The 24,153-nt window shown below is 42.1% G+C and overlaps 2 protein-coding genes across 2 annotated transcripts; one reads left to right on the forward strand and one right to left on the reverse strand.

Moving 5' to 3' along the window:
• Nucleotides 1-1,955: 1,955 nt before the first annotated feature.
• rmnd5b (required for meiotic nuclear division 5 homolog B) lies at nucleotides 1,956-8,434 on the reverse strand. Its single transcript, XM_042493790.1, has 10 exons — nucleotides 8,354-8,434; nucleotides 6,208-6,384; nucleotides 5,856-5,998; nucleotides 5,640-5,777; nucleotides 5,334-5,434; nucleotides 4,760-4,926; nucleotides 4,317-4,482; nucleotides 4,034-4,136; nucleotides 3,795-3,949; nucleotides 1,956-2,888 (listed from the first exon to the last, which is right to left on the reverse strand). The coding sequence occupies exons 2-10, from the start codon at nucleotides 6,344-6,346 to the stop codon at nucleotides 2,825-2,827; spliced, it is 1,176 nt and encodes a 391-aa protein (XP_042349724.1). The 5' UTR covers nucleotides 6,347-6,384; nucleotides 8,354-8,434; the 3' UTR covers nucleotides 1,956-2,824.
• A 5,417-nt stretch (nucleotides 8,435-13,851) lies between these two features.
• On the forward strand, nucleotides 13,852-23,446 carry si:ch73-43g23.1 (mucin-5AC). The gene is made up of 2 exons (XM_042493851.1): nucleotides 13,852-14,216; nucleotides 14,789-23,446. Exon 2 carries the CDS (start codon nucleotides 14,868-14,870, stop codon nucleotides 22,893-22,895), a length of 8,028 nt encoding a protein of 2,675 aa, XP_042349785.1. The 5' UTR covers nucleotides 13,852-14,216; nucleotides 14,789-14,867; the 3' UTR covers nucleotides 22,896-23,446.
• The last annotated feature ends 707 nt before the right edge of the window (nucleotides 23,447-24,153 follow it).

Raw genomic sequence — 24,153 nt, forward strand, 5'->3', positions numbered from 1 at the left:
GTTGATGTAATGTAGCTCTAATACTTGTGACCTTTTGTTTACCATCATGTGCATTTCCTCTGTCCGCCTTCTGTCTCTCCCTTTATGTTCACCAGCCTGCCAGAAGTCTTGAATAATGCCAAGCATGTGAGGCAAATAAAAATCCCAGTTTCAGTACCTATTCCCAGTGGTGGAGGGTAACTAAGTATTTATCTGGTAGCTTTAGTCACTAGTTACTTCACAAGTTAACATTTTTGTATAATCATCATTTGATGAGTTTATAAATATGTTTTATAAATTAAACTATCCAGCAGATTCAAATTCAGATACAAGTGCATCTGAAACTACTGGTTGACATATATTTTTGATGTATTTTTGATATTTTTAATAATTTGATTTTTTTTGGGTGTCCTTTATATATATATATATATGTATATATAATTTAATTTTTTTTTAGATTTTTTTTCAACATTGAGTTATTTTACTTTTAATACTTTAAGTACATGGAACTGATTATTCTTACTTTTTAATTTTAAAATTGTACCACGTTTTTGATATGGACAATTGACATAGGAAGTCTAAGGTATTCAGATGCCACTCAAAGCACCAATGTGTATTTTCTTTTTGGTGTAAGTGGTATGAAAGCAGAACGTGGTAGTTTAAAGGTACAAATCATTGTTTTTTTTTAACTTCAAGCAAATTAACCAACGGGCCGACAGAACTATGGAGCTCCATCTCTGCAGGCCGCCTATAATAACAAAATCAACATTTACAGTATACTATACAGGTCTGTTCTTGTAATATGTTGTAAATGGTCAAGAAAATGTAATCATGGGTTCCTGAAAAGTCATGGAAAAGTTTTGAAATTTTGCCCATGAGAGTGTGTGAGAACCCTGATAAACCTGTTAGGTGCAGGCTGCCACCAAATGCCATTGCACATCTCCAAAAACTGCCTTGGAGTATAAATTTTTATTTTAATTTTCAGATGCAAGTATATGAAACATGTTAGAGGATAAATATTTACAATAAAAGTTGCATAACACACAAAAGCAGGAAATGCAAACATTCAACAAAATTAATACGACAGAAGTACGGAGCGCTTTAGCAGTCTATCAGAAGGAACACCCAAAGAAGCAATGAATGATTGTCAACCAAAGAAAGAAAAAACACAGGAAATTCAGTGAAAGTCCACGTAAAACATGTGCTTTAACCCATTTCCAAATGAAACCAAGGTAAAAATCTTAAAATTGAGTGTGATGTTGCATTGTCAGTGTGAGCTATGCTGGTGCGGTGCTTGCTGAACAAATTAGCCTCACGAGAGTGTGAGGTGACATCACCATTTTCAAAAGGACACCGGGGAACTTGCACTTTTGGTCATCATTTGTATTATACACCCAAATGCCTTGGACCTCATGAAATGCTTTTCCCCCAGTGTATGCTCACACATCACCCTCTGAATAATATATACAAACTCCAATAACACCCAAACTATCAGCCTCACCCAGTGAAATATGTGTCCATCTTTGTTGAAGACTTCTTATATAAATGTACAACTTTTAACTGCAGAGTGTGGCATGAAGTGTTACAATGAGCCCTGAGGAAATGTATGGATTTTTAATGTTTCTGTGACTCCACCTGAAATAAAAGCTATGCAGCAGAGGCATTTTCTAAGTATATATTAAACAACAGCCACAATGATCAGAGGACTTTCCCCACCCACGACGAATAAAGCTGAATCACAAGCCTACAGTCACTGCAAGTCAGACCATACGGCTACCATCACACCACTTTAACATCTCCAAATCACATGGCTTGCAAGCTTAGGATACACAATGCGGGGCAGAGTGAGGCGATGACAAAATCGTGATGTGAACTGTTGATAGCTCTGAGAGTTACGCAGTAGTTGATTACGTCGCTGTTCGGTTTAATTTACTATTTTACATGAGCCGTCGTTGCAATGAGAAATAGAAACAAAGCACATTTCACAGTAGTATATATTTTTTGTTTCCTTTTTGTCACTGTTTGTTAAATACATACATAGAACAAGACAAATGGCTTCTCTACAATGAGGAAACATCTTGCTGGTGCAGTCAGTCACAAAAAAAAGCTGTTCCACCATTGATGAGTTAATTGTTTTACTGATCAAACAGATACATCAGCCAACAGTGACTTTCAAGCTACGTGAGGCCTTTATTACATCATGGAGGAGTAATGGGTCACAATCAAAATTTGAGAGCGAGACCTCCACAGTTCCCTTCACCAGCAAATAATAAACCTTCAACAGTTTGTTTTTCTGTGGGTTTTCTCGTGTATAATAGAAGTTTATTACTATTCTGAAACCAGAAACTGCCTATCTATACCATTTACCCACACTCACCCATCCATAATCATTCAACTGCTTCTGTCACAAAAAAGGAAAAAAAAAAAAAAAGAAGCAGTCATCCAACTCAAACAGTTGATAAAGCCGAGAAAACAAACACTATAAAGTATTACATACTTTAAAAACATAAGCCTATAACTGCAGGCATTTGCAAATGAGTTTCAATGAATGAACCTTTTTGCTTCTTCGTGAGGATTCTCTCATATCTGACAGAGTCCTCACTCTACTACAGGTCGTAGTCGGACCATCCCCGCTGGACTCTGTATACTACGCAAAGTTGGAGGGTCCGAGGTGGGTTACGGGATGGCCAAGGCTGTCCAGAGGAGCACTGGGATAAAACCTTAATGCTTACAATAATAGGCCAAGAGGCCAGGGACAGAGGAAAAAGGGCCAGAGCAAATGGTCCTGGAAATGCAAAGAGCTCCAGGGAACTTCATCCTTACTCATGAGGAAAAATGTGCGGTATCAAAAGTAGATCTGCTTGGCATGTGACGGATTCTGCTCCATGGGGCAGTACGGACATTTCAACCTGAGGACAGGACAGAGGAGGAGAGCAGGAACAGGATGTTACAGTGTGTGGTTTGTTTGTTTAACTGATCCTATTGGTAGTTTCGGCTGATTAACCATAAATCTTGTACACATTATAGAGCTAGCCGTATTCTAAAATGAGCAATTAGTTTTTGAATAGATTTCTTTATTGATAGAAAGTCATTGGTTTTAGTAAGTTTCACCACAATACTGCAGGCTTAAAACAAGGCTTCTTTTTTTTTGGAGACGTTGCGCAGCTTGAACAAGTTTTTAATGCATGAAAGAAATCATCACTAATGGTTTCAAGTCCATGTTTACTATTCGTCTTCTGGTTGTGTTTTTCAAACATATTAATGAATATAGCTCTTAATTAGAATGCAATTTTGGCAGAGACAGTGCTTGTGTAATTTCCTCTGGTTAACCACCTGGAAATAATTCACCAGGAATGAGTATGTAAGATTTGAATGTTAAGGAGCCCACCAAAGACAGAAAGTTTTGTGTTACTTCACAATATTTTGCACGCCCTCACAATATGTTAAGACTTTACCGGACTCTGAATTATCTCAGTGGAATCGGGTTTGGCTGTTGGCAGTAATGTAGTGGTGCTGCAAAAACACTTTTCACCAGAGCGCCAACACAAGTCTCGGGCCTATGATTAGAGCCGAGAGGAGTCCATGTTTATAGACCAATATTTTGTTATTTTTCAATCTTAACTGTAATGTTTGCTATTGACTGCTGCCATTTTCACCGTATCCACTGCAGCAAAACTTTTGTAACACACATCATAAGGGAAGCAAGGGAAAATGTGATCCAAGATTATACAACAGAACTTTTTTAACCATTGCTACTCACACAACCTTATCCCATCATGCACATATAAATAAACTGGGCTGTATATCCGACTTACTTCCCAGCATTAGTCAGTTTGTTGAGGGCGTCTCTGGAGATGACGTGGCCGCAGATGAGCTTCATGGGAGGATTGCTCTCTGATGTTTGCTGCCTGAGGATCGGGCAGGCAAACACAGAGTGGTACCAGCATTTCTTCCCAAGGTCGATTTCAATCTACAGGAACAGACATGATGGGAATTACCGGAATGATGACAAAGAGCATTATCAGATGCCATTTGGAAATTTAAAGGGACTTACAGGAAGCTCATCTTTGTGTGTCCAGACACCGCTGCACTGTCTCTGCTCTATCACCTGCTTGATGTTCATCAGTACTGGCAAGGCCATACAGCCTGATGCAAAACTGCAGAGAAACAGACATCACACCATTGACCCATTACATGTGCAGACATTCAGACAACATGGTGATTGAAAAGAAAAGAAAAATCTACTAATTAACTGTTTCAACTGAAGTCTTAACTTCAGTATCAATGTAACAATTTTAAAAACAAAACAGAGGAGAGATCTAGTGTGTTTGCCTGACCTAACACTGAGTGGAGACTCTACAGAGAGGCCGAGTAAAGCGCAGGCATCCCTGGTGAAGATGTTACAGATCTCAGCCCATTGATTTGTCTCCAGCAGACTGCGGTACGGAGAGTTCTCGATGCCATGACGCAGGTACACCAGACTGCCCATCAGGATCTGAATATCTGCAGGGACAAAAAAAATAAAGAATTGGAAAACACTAACAAACATGAGTGTTGTGAGGAAGACCTCAGAATAATGATGAATTTACATTAAGAAAACTTTCATTTCTTCCTGGCTGCTGTTATACAATTCCCAAATTGTGGGGAATTTTTCTTAAAAGACTAAGACCCTACACTTTTTTTTCCAAATTTAGAGAAAATGGTGAAACACAACAAAGATTAACTGTCTTTGCGCGTTCATGTCAGCAATGTCACAATGATGCCACTGTATACTGTATACCTCTCTGGTGCTGAGAGGCGAAGGGCTGGAAGTGTCTGGCATACTGCAGGGCCTCCATTTGGTTGCCAATTCCCCCACTAAGCAGACTGATGAAGTACAAGCGGTGCAACTTGAACTCTAAACTGCTGTTCAGGTCCAAAAGGCGCTGCCGATTCGTCACAGCCCACCTAATAAGGCACAGACATGAATAAGGACAGTTAACTATGTTGACACTTATAATATAGCAAGCAACACCCAAGAGTGATTTTTCTAATTATCATTATGTGTTCAAAAGAGATATCTTTGGCATTACCAAAGTAACCCTTATCTAAATAGAAACTACTAAACATCTACTAAATGGCCTGAGAGTTTACCAAAGCTTGAGGTTTTAAGTATTTTTGCAAATTTCTAACAACTTTTCTATGTAATCCCTCGTGCTACACTGAATGAATGAAGGTTTATGTCTTGTAGTTCATTTTGACATAAAGCAGCTAAAATGTCCTGTGAGAAAAAATAGTGCAGGTCATTTTGTGCTCCTTACAGAGCTGATGGCAGTCTAGACACAAATAGCAGAAAAAAGAAAAAGAAAACATACTCTAGTGCCGGCCTGAGGTCCTGCATCCTCAGAGCTTCAAGGATTCTGTTCAGCTCCAGGAAAGGCTGCTTCATACTCATATCTATAACTACACCAGACTCCTGGAAAACAGACAAGCTTATTTTGAATTATAAAGAATTCTTGCATTAATTATCCTGACAAAAAAACAAAGATTACACTACATTTGAAGCCTCACAATATTGATTGACTTAATTTACATTTACACATTTTAGAAAAGAATCATCTTAAAGCCAATCGAGATACATTTAGACCGCAAACGTTAGTTTTAAGGCTTCAGTTACTTACCTGACAAAGATCCTCTGCTACACTGAGCATCCCTTGTCTGTACAAGTGCTCCACAATCGTCTCACTCAGGTATTTCTGTCTCTCTGGGGTGTCCCACACTGTCTCTGCCACCACAGCGCTGATCTCTGCATCAAAATTCTGTAGAATAGGATAACAGAGGTTAATTATATGTATGCTAAATGTTGAATGTTAAAGACAGTTGCTGCCTCCTCTTACCCTGTCAATTGCTTTGCCCACTTTTGACACACTGCCATGGATGTCCTTATGTCGGGAGGCTAGCATCTGCACCGTTTCTTTGATATTCTTACAACACTGCGCCATAGTCTGAGATAGGACTGATAAGTCTGCATCTTGTACTCCTGCAAAAGAGAAAACGCAAAAGGCTTCAATGTGAGTGTCTACAATAATATGTGCCTGATTAATTGGGATACAGCACACAACAAAGCACCATTTTAATTTCTGATGGGACAAAGACATTACAACTGCTCAGAAAATAAGATTTTTCTTTCTTTCTTACAAAAATATATCTTTAGTGTTCAGTCATCTTGTATGCACCAGTTCTTCTTACCAAAAGCAACCAGCTGTCCTCGGATTTCGCAGACACTGCGCAGGAGCTCGTCTAGCCTCTCCTCAGACTGGTGGCCATACATTACAAAGCGATGAAGCACTTTCTCCAGCTCCCGCTCAACACACGCACACTGTTCCATGATTTAGGCTGGAACACTCACACACACAACAACAACACCTACATTTAAGAGAGAGAAAAAAGGATAGGAAAAAAAATACAGGTCAAAGAAAGGGAACACGTAATATAGCCCCATTAATAGTGGATTTATTTTTGGCCAGTACCCATACAGTTGTTAGAGAATATGATAACAATGTAACAGTATTATTATGAATGGTTTGGGCTGCAATTATGATTTTTTTCATCAAGATTACCATGCATCAAAATAGAAAAAGGTCCACACACTGTTAAGCTCCTGATGGGCATTTTTTATTTTTTCCAGAAGGCAAAGATCTTGTAGATCAAAAAGTTGCCTTGTGATAACTATAAAATTTGCCCACTGGGAACTTAACAGTGTGGGGATCTTTTACTAATTTTATCCACATTAGTAAATTTTTTTGTCCTGCCCTTGTGAGTTTTTTTTTTTTTTTTACCAGATGTGCTCACGCTAGTTTTTCTTATCAAGATTAACATGCAAATTCTTTTTCAATAAATTGTTTCATCAAAAGGTTAGAAAATGAAAAAAAGGTCAGAAAACAGTGAAAAATGATGAATTCCCTAAAGCTCAAGGTGATGGCTATCAAATCTCTTCTCTTGTTTGGTGAGCAGCTAAAAACCCAAAAAGATATTCAGTTTACGCTTGGCACCAAAAATCAGCAAAACATCACATCTGAGCAGATAGAACAAGGTTGTATGAGGTTATTTGGCTTGAAAAATGACCAAAAAATCTATTTTTTAAACAGCAGGAGATCAATGGCCATGCAATCAACTAATCTTTTCAGCTGATTTTTTAACCTGATAACAAAAGCATAATAAATTATTTCAATGGCTTAAAATTTGTCTTTAAAAACTTGTATTAGGCATCACAGTTAAATGTTGGAAAATATATGTGTCAGTGTAGTCTAAGGGTGAAGCTGTTTCAAAACTACCTAAAACATATATTTGCAAAAAAGACATGCCAATAATAAATTATTGGCCCAGCTGATGAATTGTGCATGCCCAGATGATTAAAGCTTTGGTTTTTTCTGTAGTTTACAGCTCTCTGTAGTTTGTTGCAGTGGGTTAAACACAAAAGAAATCCAGTAAGTATGGATTGTGGTTATTTTGAACAGTGTATAAGGCCATTACATTATTTCAATGTCACAAACCAGTTGCTGGCTATATTTGGCATATTTGGTATCATACTGGCAATCCCAAGACAGCCCAAGTTACACAGTTTAAAAAAGACATCTAGTAGACTCTCATTTTTCATAAAGAGAAGAAAAGGGTAAACCGAACCAGTACTGCTCTAATAAAAAGTTTGCTAACTACTAGCAGGGCCTCAACAATGTTAAACGCAGGCACAGTGTGTACTCTGCGGCCTGGTGTTTACTAACGCTAGTCAACACTAGCGTCTAAACCATACATATAACATATAATCTCATCATCAGGTTACCAAAGCAAATGCTGATCAGTGACTTTGTCCAACCAGCTGGTCTGCACGCAGATAGTATTACGTTTTTATTAGAAAAACATCTAATTACTGATTTGTTTGGCTTTGCTGTAACTCACCGCTTATAAGCTGAATACAGAAAATGTCCACCTAGCAGTTACCGTAATACAGCTAACCATCATAACGTAAGCTATATTTCTATTTAAACACTAAAACGCCGCGTTGCGTATTTCAGTTACTCACTACCGATGAAAAATGCGAAGTACCACCAACCACTAGTCGTGTATTTTGTTTCGATGCGGTAGTTTAAGAAATTAAGCTGCCGCACAGCTAACATAAACAAACGGTATCACTGTGGCTGGCTATCTACAAAAGCTCGCCATTGCTAGCAGATACTTAGCTAGTTGGTGTTAGCCAGCTGCTGACTGACAAGGCCCAAATAATATCAGGAGAGAATGACAACCGGCTCGTCTTCATTATTTAGCGCTGCCCCGACGCGTACAGCATCTATCGCCTTTTGACTAAATTATAAAATATGTTTAAATAAACGCCACTCACCTATCCTGCTAATTAGTTAGCAGACATTAGCGTTAGCCACTTGCCTGTTATGGCAACACTTGACCAGCAGTCGTAATGCGGATCTTCCTGTGTCGCATTCTGCCTCAACGGGACATTTCACAATAAAAGTCACTTTCTCTGCGACATCAAACAGCTTAGCGCACACAATATGATTCAATCAGATTTATCTCTTTTGCAAGGGCGTTTTGAAGCCTTCACAATTTACCCTGAAAAAGTCGGCACAGTAAGGATACTAATGCATCACCATGTAAACAACATTTAAATGTTATAGCTGTTCAATTAAATGTTTGAGATCATTTTAAAAACCATTATTGGGTAGTTTCATCTGCATCATATTTTTAAGTCAGTCATATGATATGAATGTAAAGTCTTAATCTGCAACATAACCAGTACGTATAGCAATATGTAGTGTAGTAAAAAATATAAATGGGCATGAAATAAAGGCTGAATATTCAGGTACAGTACAAGTAACTCAAAATTGTCCTTCACTGATAACCAGAAATTGAAAGGCCTAGTGTGTAGGATAAACTAGCATCTAGTGGTAAGATTACAGAACTGAAGCGCCTCCCTCATGGATGTATTATAAGGCCTCCCTTGTACCAAACCTGTAGGACAGACATATCCAAAGTCTGGCCCAGGGTCTTGACCTTTCGCTAAACCCCGCCCTCATACGCCACGAGCCAATCACATTTCGTGCATCCATACAATGCGCGCGGACATCCTGCTGGTACACCTCCACAGAAAAGCATTAGAAGCTTTGATTTTCCTGTGGTTTCATTTAAATGTATCCAGTTAAAACTTTTTAAAAATGGTCAAATGATGTGCATGGGGTAAATGTAACACTGATACGACGTATCCTGAGAGGCTATGGAGTGTTTTTTATCCCCTTCCCTAAACTTCACATAAACAACGCAAAGTGTCTCCTTTGGATTAGGTTTGTGTGGCAGACCACACAGTCAGCTCAACGTGAAGAAGATAAACAAGGATGTCTATGTTTGTTCTAAGGTAAGACAACTTAGTGTTAGCAAAATCTGCTGCAAAGTGACAAGCATAACCTCATACACTACCTCATAAACTTGCTAGGTAGCGTTATCTTAAGTTAGCTAAGTTAGCTAAGTTAATGTTATGGCCAACTTCAGCTTCGTGCTGGTAGCTCATTATGTTGTCTATTCAACTTAGTCTTAGTATTTTTGTTCTTTGACAATTGGACATCAGTGTTAACTGTGGCAAAAGGTTGTAGTTAAAGCCCACCCAACTGAAAACTATCAATGTTAACTTAGCTGTAACATTACAAAGAAAGCAAAGGCTGGCTAACACTAACACCACAGCATTGCAAAGTCCCTTTTGATGGCTTCTGGGTTTAATAAGGGACTTCTGTCCCCTAAAGTTCTGTATAGCATCTTTGTTTGTGACACTGACAGCTGTCATTTGTAGTTTAGGCAGCAAACCAATTGTTTGTCAGAGTGAGCTAAGGGGGCGGGGGTTATCGATAGGTCAATTGTGGCCCTCAAAACAATTTCAAAGGCCCTCAGCTTGACAGTTGCAAGAGTTCATAACGAGCTGCTCATCTGAATCAGCTGTGTTGGAGATCTAACACATGCAGGTCTAGTGCTGCTCAAGAAGTGGTTCAGGGAACACTGTCCTAAGGTAACACGGAAATTCTCATTTTCAGGTGACTGTAAACTAAAGAAAACATATTTATGATATATAACATTACTGCCAATAGAGTGCTGCAGGAATGAGTCCTAAAATGCGGAAATGAGTTAGCATTTTAACACTCCTGTTTCCCTTGTCTCAAAGTCACTGAATCTTTTAAACTGGTTTTGGGTTAGATGCCCGAAATAGGGTCTATGGTTAATGCAAGCTAAAGAAACTTTCACGTTTTGATCTACGACATAAAATGCGTCTGTAAATACACCACTCATGAAATTTACAGCTTTTACGTGTCTTTAAAAAGGCAGTTGCTAACAAGTGACTTAATGGGACTACCGAATATAATCACTACAAACACAGCTTTACAGCCTCGTTAGAGTGGCGAAAATGAAGTCGCGCAACTGTAGAATAATTTGTTTATAGCCTAATGTGAGCTCTTTACTTCTGGCAATTGCATTTACGCTTAAATAATCAAAAAAGTGGTGTTTATTTGTGAAGATTATCTTGATGAATAAAACATGTAAGTGTCATAAATGTTTGTTTGCCACAAAACTAATTTTCTGCAATGATCCAAAAGCCAATGGAAAATCCCACAGGCTTTTTCACAAGGGAACCAGGGCAATGCCAACTTCTGAGTATCCCAATGGAAAAATGTCAGCCCTGCATCAGTCTGTTAGCATTGATGGAGGAAGTATTTAGCTCATTTGAGTAAAAGTACTAATATCAAATTGTAACAATATTTCAATGTAAGTAAAAGGCTTGCATTGAAAATGCTACTTACGAGCTTTCAGCAGAATGTACGCCACTATCAAAAGTAAATGTATAAACTGTGAGTGTATATACTGTTTAATTATATATAAATATATATATATTTACACATACATATACATAGTGTGTGTGTGTGTGTGTGTGTGTGTGTGTGCAAAATGGTGTATATTATAGCATTACATTATAATTATTATTCATGCATTAATGTTTACGCAGCATGTTATTGCTTAAATTGTAGGGTTTTTTTTTATTTAAATAGGGCTGCAACTTTTCATTCAGGATTAATCTGCTTGTTATGTTCTTGATTAAGTCATATGTCACTTTTTTTGGTAAAATTAGGTAAATGGTCAGTAATGCCATTCACAATTAGTGAATATGTTGTGTCAAATTCTCAAAATTATGCTTTGTGCTATTATTAAAAGCAAGTAAAAACAGCAAATATTGACATTTGAGAAGAATTTGATAATTGTGTCATGAACTTAAAATATTCAAGTAAAGTACAGATAGCTCAAAATTGTACTTGAGTACAGTGCTTGACTAAATGTACTTAGATACATTCCCCCACTGAGTAGTAGAAACGTGGCTTGTGTTGAGCTCGGCCTAGAAGAGTAACTAGGTCAGTCCAAAAAAGATAGATTGGAAATGTGATCTTACGTTTGATATGATCTTACTGTTTGTCATAAATACTGGCACTTAAATAACTCATCATGAGACTGGACCCTTGTTTAGCATCTAATCCCACAGAGAGAACACAAGCTGTGATGAATTTTAGAAAGTAAGTCATGTTTATTTATCTTCACACATAAGGAAGTGCAGTGCCAGACCACATTTGACATTTGCTCAACATGTGGACGCTGCACATCAGTCTCTCTACCAAGCCCGTTGATTTAGAAGAGTAATATACATTTGTCTGCTTATGGATGTCCACGCAGCACATTGTTTATGCATGACTTAATGGTGTGTTGCATTGCTGAGGCTGGGTGAGGTCGTTGGACTCGAGCAGGCTGGTGTGACTAATCTACCAGTGATGTAGACTAAAGCTCCCCATTGCTAAGGTGCTCATCATTCTTTCCCTCTGAGTCCTCCTCCAGTCTACTGTGCTGCCATAACCGCAGAGGTTAAAATATATCAGCGCTTCTGTGCACTTCAATTCACACAATCTCACACTCAGTACACACAAATGCTTTCACACATGCATGCATGTTGACCTTTCCAACCTATTAAAACTGTTTAGTTATGAACAATCATGTTTTACACTTTCACTTTGTTTTTGATGTAACATCTGTTTTTATTTATAACACATAAAAGATTGTGCAGGCCCATTTATGAGCTATAATCATAGCCATCTTCAGCTTATAGTGCCTGTTTAGAGTTCAGCAAGGTGATGATTCATGTTTGTCATGCCATTAGAGCCTCCAGTGAAATATGAAATTATTTACAGGATATCCTTGAAAAGGAGTCTTTGGGCTTTACTAACAGTAATTCAGTTATACACAATTAACCATTTAAAACCACAGCAAATTGGCTTGATATCTTTAAATAACATGGGAAGAAGGTGACATGCAACTTAACAAGAAATGGCCCATACATTAGCAAGAAATTTGTAAAAAGTTATAAGTAAATTACCTAAAAATAAGCAGAAAACAAAAAGCCATTACTAAAAAGTTATATGAATTTTACTGGAAAGTTTAAAAAAAAAAAGTAATAAACAAACAAGACATTAACCTTAAGGGAATGCTAAAAAAAAATCTAATATATAAGTAAAACTATGATGTTATTTTCTGGTGATTTTTTGTTTTTTGCTAAAATCTAGCTAACTATTTCTTTTGGTCACCTATTACTAATTTTTAGCATTTTGCGGGACATTTCTTGCCAAGTTACGATTTTCACCCATGTTTTCAAAAGAATTCAAACAAATTTTCCCATGTTTCAGAGGTTTAAATGTTTGTGAAATGAGTCTGAACACAGCACAAGAAAAATAATCTAGATCCAGGTGTCAAAGGGTTAATGATGTAATAACATGATATATAACTCTTTTGTTAGAACCAAATCCGCCAAGGTCACAGACTACGCCACAGTCACACCAATAATGTGTGCACTTGCGGCAATGTATGACACCTCAGACAGATAAGAGAGCCAAATAACATTTACTAGATGGTTGACTTTTCAGTGTGGTGCCAGCACATATAATATACCCTCAGTCACTGCCTTTTGCAACATTCAGTCAGGCTGCAATCGAAGATTTTCCATTGGCTTGCCCTGAGTGACTTAATGACTGAGAATGGCTGGTAATCTCATAAGGTATTACGTTAGGGACAGGGGGCTTATGCAAACTCCCTACCATCAAACATGCCCAGACAACCACAATATGGTCTGGAGGGTACTGCTATTGTACCAATAATAATAAGCACAGTAAAAAAACATAACCCCCTTTGATCAAACATTTGGCATGTGTTTATGACAGGAAAGCTTAAATGTGAATTAGAGACAAAAACATTTGATCCTCAAATGTGAAATATCCAGACATGAAAAGAAAAAAGCATGACTTTAAAACATGTGTGAGCACCTTACCGAGTGTTCATAACCATGCAGTGCACAAGAGTTCTGCATGTGACCTGTCAAAGTTGACAGTTAACCTTTGACCTGTTGTACCCGAGCTACACCTTACAGTATCATTCACACCGGCACACACCGGCACACACTCACAAACACACACATACAAGCATACATTAACCACACCCTTAATGTTAAGTATAACATCATGTGTAGAGGTCAAATGGACAATGTGTGGGCTGTACTTCGATCTCTGTATTTTCCCTTTCTTCCCCCTTCCAGCATTCCCAGGGAAACAGCTAAAGCTATGGCTATCTGGCCCTGATAGTATGGGTCTATATATAGAGGAGCCCTGTGACTGATTTGGCTCCAAGTGTCAGATTCCAGGCGCACTCACTTGTCCTGGCCGGATCAGCACCTGCTGCTAACTATAAACCTACCCACCCCTGGTGCCGCCCCCCCTTTAGCCCAGCTCACACAGGAAAACCAATGTCCAACCAAATCCTAGCCAGGAGAAGAAAAAAGATTCAGGTTAGACTCTGTAAGCAATTTCCCCGAGGCCAGCTCAGAGGGGAGGGGCAGAAATGGAGATGGAAGCATTAGAGGATGTAATGGGCCCGAGCGAGATGTCCCTCTGTGCTTTTTCTATTCAAGTCTGATACAGTGCCTTTTACATTCTGAAGTTGTCTAGACAGTGTGGCTCTGCCAGACTGGGCCGTACGGAGCTGCTCACTCCTCAATTCAGCAAAGAGGGCTTGTAAACGTGGAGTGTGCTGTGAATTTCGAGAGACAGTTCGGTGGATGAGGGGGAAATATTGCAACACAGAGGAACTCCATGCCCTTGGGAAAGCCTCATCATTGGCCAAAGGTACAGTACCAATCATTCTGTCTTTTCCTAGTAGCATGATGAGCAGGCTCTCTTTCTTTAATCAGTCCCACAGAAGGCGATGTGGATGGTTTAGAGATAGGGTGTGTTTTTAGAAAAGCTAATCTGACCATTGTCACTTTCCATGTTCATGTAAATTGATTAATTCTCAGGTTTTGTGTATTCAAACAAGTCGCAAGTAATATATAATGTCTAGATTAAATCTTATGAGCATTTAAGCAGGAGTATTTTTAGTCGGTGTAAAGTGAATCTTGTGTATTCTTTTGTGTAAATTTGAAATTTCTTGCTACTGCTCTTGAAGGCAGAGTGACCATTATATTTTTGTTCTGGACCCTTCTTTGGGGTTTAAAATATATCTGTGTACTGCACGTATTCTCAGAAAATTTGAGTTTTGAAGCTACATTTTCAGTTGACAAGGAAAACAAAATAGAAACATTGCACGATTTAGCCTTTATATTAATATTTTCTTTGTCTCTCTGTGATATTCATTAGTGTTACTGGTGATATAAATGAATGAGCTACACACTTTCCAGGTGACCATATCTTATTTCCAGTCCAGGAGCAGAGCCCAGAGCAGACGAGGGGAGCAGACTGGACAGGCCACAGTGAGAATTTGGAGCTTGTGGACGAGCGATGGACAGCTGGACTCTCCAGGGGGACAGCTACTCCTTCCTGCGTAGTGCACCCCACCGCAACTTTTCCCTTTGCCATCGTGACGGCACCCCCAACCACATTGAAATCTTTGACATCATCAACGTCCCTAGTCAGCGCAGTGCCATTTCAGAGACCACCTGCCTTTGTGACATTTTTGGAGACGACTGTGAGTCACCGTCCCTCTCAAGCAGCCCCGCTGTAGGGGCTGTTGTCCCTTCCCAGAGGGAGGTGGACGGGATAGCTGCTGCATCACCTCTGGTGGATGATCAGAACGACTCCTCGGGTTCTTATCACACAGCGCCGGGTTCCAGTGAAGGAGAGGAGGGCTTTGAGGATTCAAGAGAAAGACTTTACAGCCCCCTGTTTCAGAGAGAGTCTGCAGTGAGGAGGCAGTCAGAGGGGGAGGAACTGAGCTCTGGGCATCCTGAAGTCTCTGAGGACAATAGCCCAAATTTAGATCCAAAAAGCAAATCACCAGCACCTCAGCTTAGTACAGCTAGCCCATCATCTGACATCCTCAACACTGGTCATAACCGCCCCTGTACCCTCAGCACAGAGAGTAGAACAACATCCTTGTCTTCTTCCTCAGCTGAAAAACGATGCTCACCATCATCCCCTAGCCCTAGAGAGGTTGAGCCAGACACTGAAACAAGGAGAACCACTCCCTCTTTCAAAGATAGACATAATAGCCTCTCGCATCAGTCTTTATCTCCAAGTCCCTCCCCTGAGCCTCGGAACTGTGTCAGCTCATCCTCCTCTGAATCTGTGAACACTCAATCGTTACCTGAGCTAAGGAGCCTCTACGTCCCTCAGCACAGCAATTCCTCACCTGAACCCACATCCAGAGATTGTTCTCTAGATTGTACAAAATCAGCGTTTGAAACCAGAGCCATCCTTTCATCTCCTTTACCTTCATTCATTGACACAGAGCTATCACCCCAGTTGAAAGAAACACTGGCTTCTCCTGAGTTGAATAATAGACCCTACTCCCCTGATACTCAAGCATCATCTCCTTTTTCTGAACTACGAGGGAGGATCTCACTCCCTGATCTCCTCAGCAGAGGCTCCACACCTGATATTGAAGATCATACCCCCACCCCTGAGCTGATCTCTGATCCCTCCAGTGCAGAAAGGGACACCACGACTACTCCTGAGTTTAAAGACACAAGGTTATCATCTGAACCTGTCAGTGCTGTGTCTACACCTGCCCCTCGATACACACCTCCCTCACCTGTCATTTCAATAGCAACATCTCCTGAGCTTGTTGAGAGTGGTGTCTTACCTGAATTAAGACACACAGCTTCCTCACCTGGCCTGCTCACTGCTGCTTCTCCAGTTACAACCGGGGCAAGAACTCCCTCTCCCAGACATATTTCAACACCTTCTGAAAGCAGAACCCAGGTGTCTTCACCTGCTGTAAGTCATAACTTATCACCATCACCAAGGAACTGCTCTCCCATAGAGCACAGACATACAGCTCCCTCACCTGAAATCAGGATTACAGCTTCATCACCCAAGGTCGGTAGGAGAGAGTGGTCTTCTGAAGCGGAGACAACATCAGCGTCTACACTCCTAGAGCCTCACTTTGCTTCATCAAGAAGCCTCACTGCGTCCCCTCATATTACAGGGATTTCTTACTCTGTTGTTCAGCCAGAGGACAGGGAAACTCCCCCATTTCCTGAGCTCTCTCGTCTCTCTACCCCAGAGCTTCATAGGACACTTGCGTCCCCTGAAGCAAGGAGCCCTACACCAAGCAGAGACAGTATACAGAGCAGTATAGCAGAGTCCACTGGCACACCAAGAGGCTCACCTCATATATCGGACTTTGCAAGCTCTGCCCTGCAGCCTGAAATCCCTCTGTCGCCACAGCCCAGGTACCAAACACCTTCACCTCAGCAGAAGAATCACACTCCTTCACCTGAGCCAAGATATCAAACCCCTTCATCAGAAAAGTATCTAAGTCCCTCACCTCAGCACAGAAGTAGAGATCCATCACCTGTTGCCCCATCTCCTGAGAATTGTTATCAACAGTGTCCATTGGCAATCCAGTCCACAGTGAGAGAGTATAACCCTCAGAATACACAGCCTATTCCTCCTCTAAGAAACACAACTGAGGTTGAGACGGATTCCTACTCTGTTGATAATACAGAAACAAAAGAGAGTGCGTCACCCTTATTTGAATTAGACAGAGGAGACAAACCAGGTATAGTTGACATTAAAAGCAGTTCACCATTGGTGCCAGATCAGTCACCTGCATCACATTTACCTCTCTTAGCTGAGAACAAGGTAGAGAGTTCACTAAAACAACAAAGCACAGAGACAGAAGCAAGTGTAGCTTCCTTCCCCGAGGAAAAACAAACAATTAGCCCTATCTTTGTGCACAAAGAGGACACTTACAATAATCCATCATTTGCAAACAAGTCTCCCTCTCCTAATCTTAAAGTCTCTAAGGACAAGAGTCCAAATATTTCACTTGTCCACACCTCACCTGTGCAGAGACTGGAAAACCCACTGCAGCAATTCAACACTTATTCCCTAACTTCTGAAAGTAGCAGCTCATTAAAATCATCTTGGACACCTGAGCCTGCGAGAAGACAGCTGTCAACCAAAGTTAGACGTGAAAACAGAGAACGGATAACAGAGGACATGGCCCACCATGTAAACAGAAGGCGCACTCCTTCTCCGCCACTCACCAGGTTTACACCTGTCCACATCATAGCCCCTGAGAAACCATACAGACAGTGGCAGAACAGAAGCCGCAGCCCCTCTCAGGTTGTAGCATCCTCACTGAGTGGAAATTTTAAGGAAGTGGTGACAAATAGGGAAATCCCCAATGTTGCTTATGTTGATAATAATAGCCAGGCCCACTGGGTCAGGCAGGGAAGGCAATTGGAGATGGAGAGGGAAATGCATCTGGAAGAGAATAGAAAAGTAGGTAGGGAGCATCGAAGGGAAAGGGAGATGGAGAAGGAGAGAAAGAGGGAGGAGCCGGTTCCTGAAAAGGGGAAGGGTTGGCAGGGGGACGCCAGTTACAGAGGGGAACAGGTTGAGCTGTCATTCAATGCCAGGAATAGAAAAGGGCCTGTGAGTCGCGGTGCAGCTCCCACAAGCAGAGAGACCCGTCAGGGATTGCCAACAGTGCATTCCTATTCAGAGGGCTTGCTTGCCACCAGACAGCTACAGCAACAACAGCTTAGACTTGCTTCCCAACAAGACCCCAGGGGTGGTGTTCCTAGCAGACGCCTTCAACCTCCTGCACCCCACAACAAGAGCAGTGCTCCTGGACGCGTGGCTGCAAACAGGCCCTGCCAGAGTTCCAGCTCCAGCATGGGGAGTGAGCTTGATGACGCAGATGATGAGGTGAAGTGGTTCACAGACTTGGCTTTCCGCAGCCTGTCAAGCCCTGAAGTAGATTACCTTGACATGTACAACTCCAGCCACCGTTCATCTACCAACATTTCTCAACCATCTACCCAGGACAGCCCAGCTGGGGTCAGTGCCTCCTGGCCGGCCTATGCTGACTTCAGGGGTTCTGCTCAAAAGCTGGACAATGATGAACTTTCCTTCCAGCAACCATCTTCATACTACTCAGATGGCCTCGATCCAGCAAGGCGTTATGAGATGGGCAGCTTTGAGTGTGTAGATGTGGCTGTGGAAAGAGAGGACTCCAGGAGGGTTAGAAGAGGAGTGCCAAAGAGACAAATCCAGCTGAAGAGGAAGAGTAATGCTGAAGGGAAGCAGGATGAGAGCAGTGAAAATAGTAGTCCAGGGTTACCAGGGATGTTGGAAAGCCCCTCTCTAGAGGGTCACTCCAGAGAGACATTTATTAGACAACACAGCACACCAGCAGCAATGCAGGAATGCTACCCTTCTGAGTGCAGTCCTGAGCCCAATCAACAAAATGAAAGAAAATCAAAACTCCAGAAATCTGCTTCTCTGGATGAAACCTGCACCAAAACCAAGATGGCCACTTGTCTTATCAAGAGTGTGTTGTCTAAGAAGATGCAGAGTGTTGATAAACAGCCTGATGACCAGGCAGAAGAAGAAGGGAGCCCTGCTTTTGAGAAAAACAGCCCACCAACAGAAAGTGCAGCTGCACCACTCAAAGAGTCCCCAAAACCTGATGCACATAATTTAAGTTCCAGCCTTCAGTCAGATTATAGTGTCTCATCTGAGGGTGTCCCTGGGAGAGGAGAAACAAGCACAAAGGATGGAGCCAAACCACCAAGAAGCTTTGGAGGGAGATCCAGTAATAGGCCAGGTTCATCCAGCAGCAGCAGAAGTGTTAGCTTTTCACAGACTGAGAGCGAAGAGACTGATTCTCAAAGCAGGAGTGCCACATCTTTAAGGTCTGACAGTTCTGAATTTAAAGCACCATTTGATAGTAAACAGTCAAGAAGTGGAGTACAAAGAGCAGATGACAGTAAAACATGGGACGGAAGAGAGAGTGGTGACTCAGCAAATGCCATTGCCAGGAATATGGACGCTCCTTCTGCCACTGGAGCCGGCAGCAAACAGGCCAGAGTGACAAACAGAGACCAGGAATTTGAAAACACAGAGGACCATAAACAACTGCAACAGGGTGCCAAGGACACCCACATGTCACAAACACAGGATATCACGCTCAAAGCAGTGGAGAAAAAGAAGGCCTCCCTAAATGTCCGTCTCACACCTGAGGCAGAAAACAAATCTGAAGCTTCTTCACCAGATCTAAAGGAGGAAAGGCTAAAGAGCAGTGTGGATGACAAAACAGAGGAGGAAGAAGGAAATAATAAAGTAAAGGTCCCCATTCACAAAGTCAGAGATGTGAGGCGGCTTGTGAAAAATACATATAATCTGTCCTTCAAGGCGACAAGTGCTGTAATGCCAACAAATGTGAATGAAGAAAGGTTGGAAACTTTTAATGAGGAAAGGAGGGAAGAGGTCATAGCAGAAGAGGAGAGGGAGGTAAGCCAAGAGATAAGGAGGGTGGAGAGGGAAGATGAGTTCAGGATGGAGAGGGAAGAGGGACAGAATGAAGAGGTAAAGCTGCTAACCTTATCTCCACCTCATCAGAGCAAAGGAAGTCCTCGACCACAGCCAATGCAAATTGAGTACAAGGCTGTTTGCTGGAAAGAAGACAAAAATAAAACGCCATGCAGCAAGAAAGATTCTGAGTACCCAGGTGAAGAACCCCATTCTTCTCCAAAGCTTGTCACAGAGGTAAGCAGAGAATCGCCCTCAAATGCAAATACAATTAATTACACAACTGGAGACACAGCAATTGCAAAGCCTTGTCAACGTGATCTAAACATGGCAGCAGAAACATCAGAGACAGAAATGCATAGAGTGCCAGACAACGAGGACAAACCATTGGTGGTTAGAAAACCCCCCATGCTCGGCAGCCTCCCCAAACAGCCCAGTAAGGAAAGAGAGGTGTCCACTGCTGTAGTGTTAATCAGGGATGCATCCAACAGGACCAAGACATCTGCATCGCCAGCCCAGGAAGAGATTCCAATCCAAACCACAGCTGCTTCACGTTCACCTGGACCTACTACACCTGCTAGCAGTGGCCACTCAGTTTCCATGTTATTAAAGGAAAAAGGCTACCAAGCTGACATTGGAGCAGTAGTGGGTGACAGCCAAAATGGAGGTAAAGGGGCTCCACATAAGCATGTGAACTGCCTAGAGATCCCCCTTCAGACCACATTTCCTGCAGATGGAGGGCGCAGTGAGTCTCACAGAGAGAGGACATTTTCCTCCTCATCCACCACATCTGGCCCTTCAGCAGCACCTGATAATACAGACACACTAACAAAGACGAGAGAAGACGAGGGCAGTAAGCCTACACTAAAAGACACAGCAAAGCAAAAAAGTGCTTCTCTGCTGAGGAATTCCCAGGATCAAACACCACTTCCTGCCAAAGCGAAGGAACTTGGAGATTTTGAAGCCGTTAAAAGACTAGATCCGACTTTCCCCCCAAGGTCACCTGCAATACGGAGATTCAAACCACAGCCAATTGAGGTTAAGTCACTCTCTAAAGAAACACAGAAACAAGAGGTACCCACAAACCTTACAGGAAGCAGCGGGCCTCAAACCATTGAAGTAAAATCTATAGCTAAAAATTCTCAAAAGCCGGTGGTGCCTCCAAAGCCAAGCTGCAAATTTAAACCTGCGGATTTAGGAGCAACTCCAAATGATGCACAGAAACCATCGGCAACAATATCGACTGTAAAACCACAAGGTGAAGAGAGGCCTCAAACTATTGTAGTGTCCTCGCCAACAATCTATAGAAAGATCTCCAGTGAGTCCACATCAACATCAAACTATACAAGAAAACTAGCTGTGTCTGCGGTATCCAGCCTCAAACCTCCTCCTTGCAAAGCAGCAGCAACCACCAGCTCCAATCTCTCATACCAGTCAACAACACCATCAGAGACAGAGGCATCTAATGACAGAGGTCAGCAACAAAAGCCAGTGGCCTTACCTCAGAGCTCTAGATATACACAAAGACCCACAACTTTGGCTGCAGCTCCAGTATCAGCCACTGGGCCGGGATTGACCTCAGCCCCAGGTCAAGTGTCTGACCTGAAAGCAAACCTTGTACCTGGACCTGACTCAGCTGGAACCAACCAGCCACACCAGCCAGCTGTTATGGATACAGACAACCAATCACAGAATCCCAGGTTGGCATACCCTCAAGAACAAGCTATGCCGGTAGCTTCAAACAATACAAAACAACCCGCACCTGTTTCCACAACACAGGCGCCAGGATACACACACCAGCAATACCGCAGATCGCTCTCCAGCGAGCGCTCCCAACGAACAGATGACATGCGTTTTTACGCCTCAGATGACCCTCCAAGCTACGATGAAAGGGAGAGCTTCAGTCCACTCATGCTCCCAGATCTGACTCCCAGGAGGTCAAATCGCTATCAGCCCTCCTCCCGCCCTCCTCCCTGCTCCTGCACAGCTGGCTGCCCTTCCCACCCTGGTCTCACCCCTCCTCACCATCACCGCAGCCCCCATAACCTCACCCCTCCTGCCCCTTCACACTCTCCAGGCCAGACACTACCTTACCCAGTGGCTCAGCCCCCTCTCCGCCCCCATCAGTGCAGACCTGACCCTCAGCCGATGAGCTACCAGCCTGGCTCTCCCAAATCAAGTCCTCTTGGTCCAAGCCAGCCACCAGGCATGTACCAGCCTCTCCACCAGCCTCCTCCTTGCCCTCCCCACCCCTCACTCATACAGGCTTGCCCTGCTGACCGCCAGGTACAGCCACCCCAGCATATCGATTCTCGACGACCTCCTGTCCACAGATCCCCCCAACAACAGCCTCCAAGCATGGCTGGGGCTCCTTACAGCGATCATGGTCACAACCACTCTCCTGGCCTTCCTCCTATGGATCCCCAGTACCTATGTGGCCCTCAAAGCCTGGGGCCATCCTATGGCTCTGAATATGGGGGAGACAGCTCCAGTTTGTACTCAGAGAGCAGCTATGCACAGCCACCTCGCAGAGTGCTCCTGGATCCTGAGACTGGGAAGTATTTTTACATTGAGGTGCCTGTACAGCCACTGAGAAAAATGTTGTTTGACCCAGAGACTGGCCAATATGTGGAAGTGCTCATCCCGCAGCAAGCAATGTCACATTCAGGCCTGTATCCTCCCTCAGCAGCCCCCTACCCATCTCTCCACAACCCCAACATGTACGCTCCTGCTCCGCAGTACATGCCATATGCAGCTCCCCCTCCCCAAGCCCACCCCCAGGCTCAGCCTCAGCCACCCCGATATCCCGAGGCTTCTGCTACAGCAACAATGCACCCAGGTGGGCCTGGGGTCAGCTACAGAAATCCCTCGGGTCAGGGGTCCAAGCCAGAGACCCCCAACCATCCACCACTGGACCAGAGCTACCTGGAGAGTATGTATTATGTCCCTACAGGGATGAACGCAAGCCCCAATCCCACCCCACCAGACTATTACCACAAACATCCCCCCAACCTTCCCCCAACAGGGGGGAAAAGGTCCTGAAATAGAGGACAGAGGCCGCCTTCCTGGAGCCTGTTGGGTTTTAAATACACCGTGTATAAAGGAGGTGTCTAATGTTAGCCTGTAATGTTACTTGAGTTTTCACATTGCAACTGAAGACAGCAATTCTTTGGTTGTTGTTCATTTGCCGCTGCTGCTGCTGCTGCTTGTTCTGTGCTACATTGCCTTTATAGCCCAAGATATATTCTTGAGTTAATACTTTCTAAAACATGATAGAGAGTAAGCCTTTTTTATGAGGTGTTCTTAAAATTATAACATAAATCTAAAATGATTTATTACAATTTTTGTCACTTTTGATACAGGACACAAACATCATACTGTACGTTCACCAGTTATGCACAGGCAGTACAAATCAATAGGTTTACTGATTTAGAGATGTGTGTACTTTGACAACCGATATTCCCAAAAAACTTGAAAATACTGTTTTAAAAGAACCTCATATTTATATTATTTTGTTTCTCTTATATTGGATGAGTGAGTTTGTGCACATGATGTCTGCAACAGCAATGCCAATAAAATATGTCATATATAAATTGCTCTGTACTCATATCTGTTTTTGTTTAGAGTTCTCCATCTCTACATCTATTTATTAGAAAAATCATGTAAGCATGGTGTTATATACAAAAACTATAGTCATGTAGCTTTACGAAATAATGCAGTCTTGCAAAGTCTTTCTATGAAATGTTATTTCACTTTGTAATGCCTTTAGAAATTGCATTTGTTTTCATGGTTTGCAGTGAGAGGTGTGGGTAAAAAAACAATACAATTAGGGAGTTTCTCAGGGGGCATGTGCACAGACATTGTCCCTGCTCCTCATCTTATTACCACATAAGTGTACCAAATTTACTCATTTACAATATAAAGAACTCTACAATCTCGTATATATGAAACCATATATTAGTTTTAGAGATCCATAAAAGATTCTGACCCAAAGAGAGTATTCTGACTAAAAAAAGATAAAGTGTATAAGAGGAAGTTATTGCAAGATATTTCACTACAAATGCATCAATCATTTTGGCCAGCTTCTGCTTTGAAACCAGCATTGCACCTTCAGTTATTTCTGTCTTTGCTTTTGGAGGGCACTGTCACTATTAACAGGGTGCAACAGAAAAACAAAACAAAAAACTTTATTTATAATACTGACTTATCAACCAGTGGTTTTGATTTGGAGAAACTATATCACATAACATAAGTGTAATTGAAAAAAACATCCCTTGACTTCTGTAAGACATACAAAGCA

The sequence above is a fragment of the Plectropomus leopardus genome, chromosome 9 (assembly GCF_008729295.1).
Source record: "Plectropomus leopardus isolate mb chromosome 9, YSFRI_Pleo_2.0, whole genome shotgun sequence".
Taxonomy (NCBI): Eukaryota; Metazoa; Chordata; class Actinopteri; order Perciformes; family Serranidae; genus Plectropomus; species Plectropomus leopardus.

Bases quoted from the DNA above. Each gene is read 5' to 3' on its own strand.
- rmnd5b (XM_042493790.1), bottom strand. From the start codon at position 6,346: ATGGAACAGTGTGCGTGTGTTGAGCGGGAGCTGGAGAAAGTGCTTCAT. The intron at 4,483-4,759 runs GTATACAGTATA...TTGTCCCTGCAG, and splicing joins CGCCTCTCAGCACCAGAGAG to ATATTCAGATCCTGATGGGC. The intron at 2,889-3,794 runs GTAAGTCGGATA...TCCTGTCCTCAG, and splicing joins AAACTGACTAATGCTGGGAA to GTTGAAATGTCCGTACTGCC.
- si:ch73-43g23.1 (XM_042493851.1), top strand. From the start codon at position 14,868: ATGGACAGCTGGACTCTCCAGGGGGACAGCTACTCCTTCCTGCGTAGT.